Here is a 9,713-nt window from a genome sequence, read left to right as displayed (position 1 = left end):
TCCCAGTTTGGTGTCATCAGCGAACTTGCTGACAGTGCACTCTATTCCCTCATCTAAGTCATTAATGAATATATTGAATAGTACTGGTCCCAGTACTGACCCTTGAGGGACTCCGCTAGACACAGGCCTCCAGCTGGACTCTGTCCCATTGACCACCACTCTCTGGCTTCTTTCCTTCAGCCAGTTCACAATCCACCTCACTATCTGATCATCCAGACCACAGTTTCCCCTGTCCCTCCCCATACCCAAGAGGGGCCACAGCTCAGGAGCCCTTGCACAATCCCTGACACCCTCACTCAAACCTGACCACTTGCTAAGACTGAAGTTGCTAAAAACACCCACCCCAAAGGGCCCCTACCTAGACACTTTTCCTCACACAACAGCGTGGGCAAGGCACAGCAGAGACCCCAGAGGCTGGAAAGCGTGGGAGCCGGCCGAGAAGCCCAGCAGGACCCTGCCCCCCCGGCCGGGGGGCAGCCCAGGGCCCCTCACCAGCAGGGTCCTGGGGCAGGGAAGGAGGGAGCACCTCCCCGCCACGGAGGCCTGCGGCTGGCAACGGGTGCCGTGCCGCGGCGGCGGCCGCCAGCCCGCAGCCCCGCGGGCAGCCCGCCCCTCCCGCAGGGGGCGCCCTGGGGCGGCGGGGCGAGGCCGGGCCCTCGGCCGGGGGGCGGCCCCGAGTGGGAGCGGGCGGGCGCCACCCTGACACTTCAGGCGGCGTTGCCTAATCTCCCCGGAGCGGGTGGCCGGCGGCCCGGCTGGAGGCGGCGGCTCCGCGCCTCAGCGCAGCCCCTCACGCCGCCGCGGTGGCAGCGCGGCCGCCGTGCACCTGCTCACCTGTCTCCCGGCCGGCTGGGGGGGGCCCGGCCCGGCCACACCCCCGACGGGCTCGGCGCAGGCGCCCTAGCGGCTACCGCAGGCAGGGGGCGGCAACATGGCGGCGTGAGCGCCGGCGGTTTCGGCTCCACAATAACAGCGGCAGCGGCGATCGCTCTCGGCACCGTCAGCCCCGCGCGCCGCTCGCCTCCGCCAGGCCGCGCCGCGCTTGGCGGCGCCCGCTCCTCCCGCCCCGCGGCGGGGAGGCGGCCCCGGCTGGGCAGCCTTTGGCTAACGGGGCATCGGCGCCCATAATAATCCCTCATTATAGCGGAGCGGGGGAGCGGCTCCTGGGACGGTGCCTGCGCCTCGGGCCGGCTCCCTGCGGCCCCGCCGGGTGCGACTGCGGTGGATGCGCGGCTGGGCCCGGCCGGGCGGGGAGGCGGCGGCGGCGGCAGGTGCCGGTAACGGCGGGGGGTAAATGGCGAGCGAGAAGCCGGTGTCGGGGCCGGACCCGCAGCCCGCGGGACTCATCTCCGTCGGGGCCGGCGGTGGAGGCGGAGGCGGCGGCGGAGGCGGCAGCAGCAGCAGCAACGTCGCGGTGATGGGGGAGCTGAGGGCGTCGGGCTCCGGGTCCGTGGTGCTCCCCGCGGGGATGATTAACCCGTCGGTGCCGATCCGCAATATCCGGATGAAATTCGCCGTCCTCATCGGACTCATCCAGGTCGGGGAGGTCAGCAACCGGGACATCGTGGAGACGGTGCTGAACCTGGTAAGCGGCCGGGCACCGCGCCCCGCTGACGCCCCGGCGGGCAGAGGGCCCCTGGGCACCGGCCCGCGCAGCCCACCTTCTCCCGAGGCTGCTCCCTACTCCCCCCCACCCCTGTGCAACCCGAAAGGGACCTTTATTTTCCCTGCCCCTGTGTCCCTCCTACATATACGGCCCTTCTCCAACCTTCTTTCCTTCCCAAACTCCTCTTGTTCCTTTTTCTCCGCGTTAATACCCCGACCTGATCGTCTCCTCGTCTGTGTGTGACAGAAGCCCCCTCAACGCTCTCTAAACTCCACGCAGGACCCTACCTGGTACAGACAGGCCACTCTTCCCCTTCCCAGTGCCTCCCCCCAGCCGACTCCTGCAGAAGTGGAGTGTGTGCAATTCACAATATAAAAAATAAGGAGATTAAATAATTTGCAATTTTGAGTTCTGGATGCTGCCCTATAACCTGGTAGCTTCCTCGTTGGAAGAAGAGTGGCGTGAATGTAGTATCTGTTTTTAATTTAAAAAGATTAAAAAAAGCAGCCTGAGCTGGTATCTTTTCTTAGTGGCTGAAACATGTGAAGGGTTTAACCCTGTTAGGTCAGAGCTGGTTGAGTATTTTATGTAGAGGAAGGGGGAGGAGGGAGATTTTTGCAAGGATTTAACACGCTTTAATATCTGTAAGAAAGATTTAGTTATGTTGCAGTGTTGGTTGGGTTGCTCATGTCTTAACAATCTGCGGCGCTTTCCAAAACACATTCTTGTCTGCAAAGTAAGTGCTGTTGCTAATTTTGTTTAAGGTCTGAGCATTGCAAAACACTATTGTACACTGGTAAATAGCTTGAAACGAGGAGAAGATGCTAAAATGTAGCTCCTTAGTCATCTGCTGACTTCATGGAGTGAAAGAGTTACTGCAGGACTGTATGACTTAATGTTTTTGCGCTACCTACACCAAAGCCTGAGGAACCTACAGAAGCCAAACGAGCGGATCTAAAAATGAATCACTTTCAATTATGTGCAATTTGGTGCTGCTCCTGAATGCAAGATTTGCTGCAGCAAAGCTTTTGAAGCAGTTCAGTCAATGAAATATCCTCAATTTTTGCATATAAAAAATAGGATAGAAAAATGACTGCTCAAAACTGAATGGCAATTAATTAGAACTGCCTTTGTTTCAAATGAGCTTAATGCTTCTAACGTCCACTCATTTTATACAAAGTCATGTAAAGAATATATTTTGTTTTAAACACTTTAGAAGGATGTATTCTTCTGTTTGACAGTTATTTGCATTTGACCTAGCACAGACTGAATGGAAAAGCTGCAGCATGCAGGGAAAGACATGATTGGGTCAGATCATTTTAATATTTATAGTTTATCTGAACACACAGGGTTAAAGCCCTAATAGTTTTGTGAATATGTCAAAACCTTAATCTGGTATATTTCCCACTCCTCCCTACAAGCTGTTTGACACTTAACTCAAATGTGATTTGTAAATATTTTTTTTTTGTGCAAGTGTGGTACAAGTCATCATAACTTTATTGGATTATTACCCATTCCTTTAAAAGTAGCTCTTGAAATAAGGGAATAACATACAGTTATTTTTACTACCTGGATTTGTGTAGATTATGACAGATACAAAGATGTTTAATCCTTTCCTGGTTTTCTTTCTTCTTTCTTTCTTCTTACTGGTATTTAAGTTTATTTTAATTCTGACTGTCAATGCATCAGCAACTGGACTAACATTGGCTTGTCTTTGGGGGAGGCAGTTAGAATGTGTTTTGGTATTTGTGTGGAGGACATACAGTGCTTGCCTATAAGATCTACCAACTAATTAGTTCCTATTGCTGAAAGCTATGCTTATGTTTAAAAATAAGCGCAAGAGTGTTAACAGTGCTCTCAGCATTGGGGGACGTATATGAATGTGAAACTACTTGCGAGTCTGCTGCAGTAGTGATGCATTCTGGATCAGTCATTACTTAACAGATGGACTCTAATATACAATAGTCAGTATTCCCACAGCAGAGAGAGGTTATATTGTGTCTGCTAATCTTTTTCTTCTCAGTGCAGTGAATGTCTCAATTAAGTTTCAAATATACAAGCATAAGTTTTACTGGCATGTGAAACAAACACAGTGAATATGGCAGATACAAAGTAAAGCTGATGGCATGTCCCTAAACTACTAAATATTATTTGATTCTCTGTTAAGGATTTTGATAGCAACTTTAAATAAAATGCAGTTCTGTATTTTAGAAGCATTCTTTGAGGGGTGGGTGGGCGTAGAGAGAACTTGATTTGTTTTTTTTTTGTTTGTTTGTTTTTTCTTTCAGCCTTTTACTATTTCTGAATGACTTTTGAATCATGTGTGATAATGAGTGGACAGTGCTTAAAGAGCTGATCTCAATTTGATGTGTCAGTTCATATATTAAGTCTCTGAGAGAAATATAACCAATAATATACCATGTTGGGTATCTAGAAGCCATTTGGTAAGAACTTTTTAGTGTCGGAATTCTGCATAGCTGCGACTTCTTTTATTATCGGAGAGAATTAGAAGTTAAAGTTTGAGGTACTTTTTCTGTTTTCTTATCTGAGATTACTGCTCTTCTGTGTAAAGCTTAACTAAGTCTATTCGTTCTTCCTGCATTTGTGTGGAAGCAGCAGCAAGTGTCTGAGACAAGATTTTGGTTTGGCTTGCCCTTGTCATGAAGATGATCACTCTTCTTTCCTGTTAAGTTTTCTTCTTAGGGTTTCTTTTGGACAGTTTTTACCTTTAAATGTTTGTTTTAGTGGCCTCACACTGTGGTCTCTATTACGGCATTTCAGACTTACTTCATGCGGTACCTTCTGATGTTGGTGGACACGGTGATTTATTGCATCTGTGAGGTGATGAAGAGCTTTTTATGCAGTGCTGAAGATCTTTTTCCGTGTCTAATATGTTGTTGGATTTTCAGCTTTGCCAAATTTTAACAGTTGACTTTCAGGTCAGACAGTATTTTGTTCTTGGGCATGCCTACACTGTTTATGGGATTAGTTGTTTCTCTTGATGCTTTTCTTTTTCTTAGTGACACTTCTTTTCCTCCCAACTTACTGTGTGTTCAAAGTTCACTTACACTGGTGAATTTGTTTAATGGAGCATCACTTGGTACCGAGTTTCTAGTATTGCTTGTGTTATTTTTTGTTGTTTACCATTAGAGTGGAAGACATAATGGAGAGAGGATTCAGCCCTTTATATGCCAATGCCTGTAAACTACTGGCAGTTACCCTTAAAAAAACCTTCTAGTGTTAATACTGTGAAGGTCAGAAGATGTTAAGAGTCTATGAACTGAAGGCTTTTCTAGAATGATTTTATAGAATATTGTATTCTTTTTACATTTCTGGAATTAGGAGGGAACTCCTCATCGTACCTCACACATTCTTCTGTGATGGTGCGTATTTTGATTTTGGTCTATGGGTTTAATGTGAATTCCCAGGTTCAGCATACTCTCTCTGAGATGTGTGTTCACTGACCCTTGTGTACTGCAAAGCATCAAGCTGGAAGAGGCTTTCTTTCCTTGCAAACAACATAAGCCTCTGACTGCTCTTAGTGATTTCTCTGTGGGTGTATTTTGACACCAGTTCTGTGCTTCTATTGATGAAGAGGCCTTTCCCCTTTGAACAGCTCTATTAGTTTTCTTTGGGTATGTCAAGGATGTTGCTATTGCTATGATAGATGTGCTTGTTGGTTTTTTTTTTTTTTTCATAGTTCCTTTGCTTCTTGATACCCTTTTGTACTTAAGATACGTGTTAGACTGATGTTTAAAATAAAGTTCTGCACCATGTGCTCCAGCAAGTATGATATTAAGGTGGAACTGGGTCAGTCTGTCCATCTATACTCTTCTACTCCTGGTATATTTTTGTTTTGCTTATTTCCTAGTTCAAAATTTCAACACATGGCTTCAATTAGTTTGTCTATAATACATCTCCAATGGCCTTTCCTTTCATTATTTTTAGGCTTGCTTCCTTAATTCTCTGTTTTTTTTCCGGTATTTTAATGGTATTGGGAATTTTTTCCTTCAGTGTATGTCTTGAACTGTCTATTGTCTGGCCAGTTTTCACCAAGCATGACTACGTGAATTGCCTTGTTTCTTAGCTTTTAGAAAGCTTTCTCTCTTCCAGTTTGAATTTCCTAGAATTTTTGATTTTGAGTTTTGTAGTGCTGGTTCTATGCCAGCGTGAAATACGAAAGGTGAACAGGAAGCCAACTGATACTAAAAAAGTTGACTGGTGCTGGCACATGCTGCTTGTTTTGCCTATGCATCTTGAACAGGTGATGTGATGCAGGTTTGAACATATTTCAGTCTGATGCAGGTATAGCTGACCAGGGTCCTCCTTGTGAAATCTGGAAGGCTTTTATATATGTTTTATCAGGCTAGAGAGTGTTTAAAGAAGTAGGTCGAACACCAAGCATAGTTCAAAGTCGCTTCTTGTTCTTGTTGACTACAGCCCACGCTTCTGCCTAGCTCTTCTCATTTTCCTGGCTGTTCCATCCTACTTCAGTGTTAGTCACCCATCACAAGAGGTAAGCCATTTTTTAGTGCTCCGTCACATTGTGTGCTTACGTGAGTGGCTTTTGCGTCTTCAGAGCAAATGGGTTGGATTATGTGAGAGATCCTTCTTGCCCTACAGGCTTACTCTAGTAGTCGTTGTTGGGAAAAATGTAAAGGGAGGCATATGCAAGAAAGATTTATTTTTTTTTTTAATTTTTATTTTTTTCCCTTTGGTGCTTCTTTTCTTCAAACATTGGTCGAGGGTCTTCTTGAGCTAAAGTTGGCTTTGATATTTAAGCTCTTTGAATCTGTTTGCCGTTTTGGTTGCTGCAGCATCTTGTGGCACAGTTCTACTCTTGCGTAGGGAGGAAGAATCACTTTTGTTCATTGGATGCTGTTGTACTCTGAGAAAGCATGGGCCTCGTGAGCTTTAGCCTCCATCATGTGACTTCTCTTTTTCTTGTGCAACTAGCTTTGCAGGCTTTAGAGTCTTATTCATTTTCTTGGCGGAAGCCTTCCTATTTTTTGTAGTATAATTCTCTGCTGATAGATAGTATTATTCAAAAAAAAAGTGTATTTTGGGGGAATTTTGAAGTTGTTTGGCTTTTTGGTTTTGGTTTTGTGGGTGGTTTTATTTTTGTGTGAGTTTTGTTTTAGGTAATACTTAACTGGAGATGGCGGTCCTTGTCCAAGTTACTGGCTGTCCCACTAGTCCCTTTTTATCCTGCTCATACTATGTCCATACTATTCTATGTCAGGAAGTTACTGTAGAAGCTACCAGAGCCATATGAAAAGAGCAGTATCCAATGCGAGAGTTTGTAATAGCATTCTATGGGCAGCTACTTAAGAGTACTGTAGCTGTTGTCGTTATCTAATACTTTGATGGAAAACTTAGTTTTGGTTACAGAAAATCTTTGAATGACTGAATGTTCACTTGATTTTTTTTTTTTTTTTTTTTTTTAGTATAACTGATTGCTTTTGACTTTTTTATCTAATCTTTGACAGTAGGTGTTTATGGCTGGGAAGTTTTTTCAATCCTTGTATCAGTCATGACGCACTAGTGATATCTCAACAGGTGGCTTGGAATCTACTGTGGTTCTGGTATGATGGATTGATACACTTCTATAGCTGTTAACTTTTAAAAATCTGTCATGATGAACAAATCACTGAGTATTCCTTACTGCTTAACTCTGAATAGCTATTTTCTTCTTAGTTTTATATCTTCCTTGTCTTTACAGGATTCAGTTCATGGATTATAAGGGAGGTGAATACCTAAAGGCTTTTTTATTTATTTTTGTCACACTGAAGTTCTGAGACTGGTATTAATACAATACCTCCTATCTTTGGCCTTTCCCCCTCCTCCCACCAGAGACTCCCCCTCTACTCTGCCCTGGTGAGGCCGCATCTGGAATATTGTGTCCAGTTCTGGGCCCCTCAGTTCAAGAAGGACAGGGAACTGCTAGAGAGAGTCCAGTGCAGAGCCACGAAGATGATTAAGGGAGTGGAACATCTCCCTTATGAGGAGAGGCTGAGGGAGCTGGGTCTCTTTAGCTTAGAGAAGAGGAGACTGAGGGGTGACCTCATTAATGTTTATAAATATGTAAAGGGCAAGTGTCATGAGGATGAAGCCAGGCTTTTCTCAGTGACATCCCTTGACAGGACAAGGGGCAACGGGTGCAAGCTGGAACACAGGAGGTTCCACATAAATATGAGGAAAAACTTCTTTACGGTGAGGGTAACTGAACACTGGAACAGGCTGCCCAGAGAGGTTGTGGAGTCTCCTTCTCTGGAGACATTCAAAACCCGCCTGGACGTGTTCCTGTGTGACATGATCTAGGTAATCCTGCTCCGGCAGGGGGATTGGACTAGATGATCTTTCGAGGTCCCTTCCAATCCCTAACATTCTGTGATTCTGTGACCCTATCTATGTTTTCCTCCCTTTGCATCAAGCAAAGGGTTAGCACCTTTTTCTGTCAAGGTGCTATTTTTACAGAATTGTGACCTGAATCCCCATTTAAACCATGTGTTTTACAAGACTAAGCATTTAGCTGTGTACACAGTTATACACTAATCTTCCTCTCCCCTTCTGTTTTCCCCTGCCCCTTGGCTTTCAGATGAGTACTCAAAGGGGTGGAAGTCAAGGGGCATGGTTCATTACATTCACGAGGTTCATGTCTAGGAGGCTATGGTGCAGTTTTTTCTTTCATGTTAATGCTTTTCAGTGTCTCCACTCATACTTTTCAAATATATGAAACACTGTCTATATTACGTCGTTAAAAAAAAAACCCAACACCCAAAAACTGTATAATCATCTCTGAATTCTTATTGAAGCATTTGTTCCCCTTTCACACCATATTGAATTGAGTCAAAGTGGGATCAAATCTGTGATTGAGTTAATACCAAAACTGAGACTTTTTTATCCTGATAAATACTGTGCACAGTATTAACACAGCTGTGTTAAAATAGCTTGTATAGCTTATTAAGTTAAATTAATCTCTTAATCTTACCTGTTCTTTACTTGGTACTGCACTTTTTTTGGTTTTGTATCGTAGTCTGTCTTGGTAAATCTGCTATTTCAAATCAACTTGTGTTGCTCTACTGTTACAACAGCATTTTGTAGTACTTTACACAGAACAGTATCATTGCAGTTACCTCATTAGTTGATATCTGGTGGCCAAACGGTCAATGTAGTAGCATGTCTTTATGTTGATGAAGTTCCATTTATTTTGTGGTGGAATTTGATCCTTAATTACCATTCATATTTTTGGAAATACCCCACTGTGGAGTTTTATTAATTCTTGCATAGATAGAACCCTTAAGCTTTCTTTAAGTCTGAATCAAATTTAGAACTTGCTTTTATAATCAGAGGCAGCAGATCTTTTGAAACATCATTTTTGAATTTTATGATCTACACCCCACTTCTATCTTGCAAAGGTTTGGCTTGGATGTACTATGAATGATTCAGTATTCAATGTATGATATTCAGCATAAAGATAATGAAAATTGAAAAAAAGGGATTGTTTGTGGCGAGTCACATATTACTTCCTTAATGATAGAAATACCTGTTTCAACTGCAGGATTATGATGGATTTCAGCTATTTGAACTATAGTTTCATAGCCTTTGTTTTGGGAAGATTGTTAGCGACATTCATCTGTAAGAGAAAGATTATTTGTTATTTCCAGTAGAGAACCACTTCAGCTTCTGATCAACCTACTGACTCTGCTAAACTGTGCATTCTGGTAATTTTTGTGGTTTAGAGTTTGTTCCACTTTTGAAGTACATGGAAAATAATAATTGTCAGTAAATAAGTAAGTCTAAGTAGTTTTGATGTTACGGAGATTTATACCAGTGATGTCAATTAATTTATACTAACGCAAACCTGTAATGTGACTAACCTGCTTTAATTTAAAATTGGGTTGCATCAGTGAAATTGTTCCAGCATAACAATTCACTGAAAGCTTGCATAAATGTGAATACTGCTTATGCTATTCAGCAGCTTACAAATGCTTGACTTCTATATTTGGAAAATGATGTTTCTTTCACTGCCCTTTTGTTTACAGTTGGAAGCCTTTCTTAGCTCTGTAGGATAGGTTAGGTTTTTGAATTAGCCGAAAGTGAGATA

General features: G+C 43.9%; 1 protein-coding gene across 2 annotated transcripts in view; it reads left to right on the top strand.

Annotated features, from left to right (window-relative positions):
- Positions 1–1,288: 1,288 nt before the first annotated feature.
- Positions 1,289–9,713, top strand: part of NBEA (neurobeachin) — a 560,398-nt gene continuing 551,973 nt past the window's right edge. For both annotated transcript variants that reach the window (XM_068419495.1, XM_068419505.1), the window contains exon 1: positions 1,289–1,585. In XM_068419495.1, the coding sequence (XP_068275596.1) occupies positions 1,295–1,585 (291 nt within the window). In that variant the 5' untranslated portion in view covers positions 1,289–1,294. The remainder of the gene's footprint in view (positions 1,586–9,713) is intronic.

This window comes from Nyctibius grandis, chromosome 2 (genome assembly GCF_013368605.1).
Source record: "Nyctibius grandis isolate bNycGra1 chromosome 2, bNycGra1.pri, whole genome shotgun sequence".
In the NCBI taxonomy this organism is placed as follows: domain Eukaryota; kingdom Metazoa; phylum Chordata; class Aves; order Nyctibiiformes; family Nyctibiidae; genus Nyctibius; species Nyctibius grandis.
Note: the sequence above shows the minus strand (reverse complement) of the source record. Positions and strands in the feature narration are given on the sequence as shown.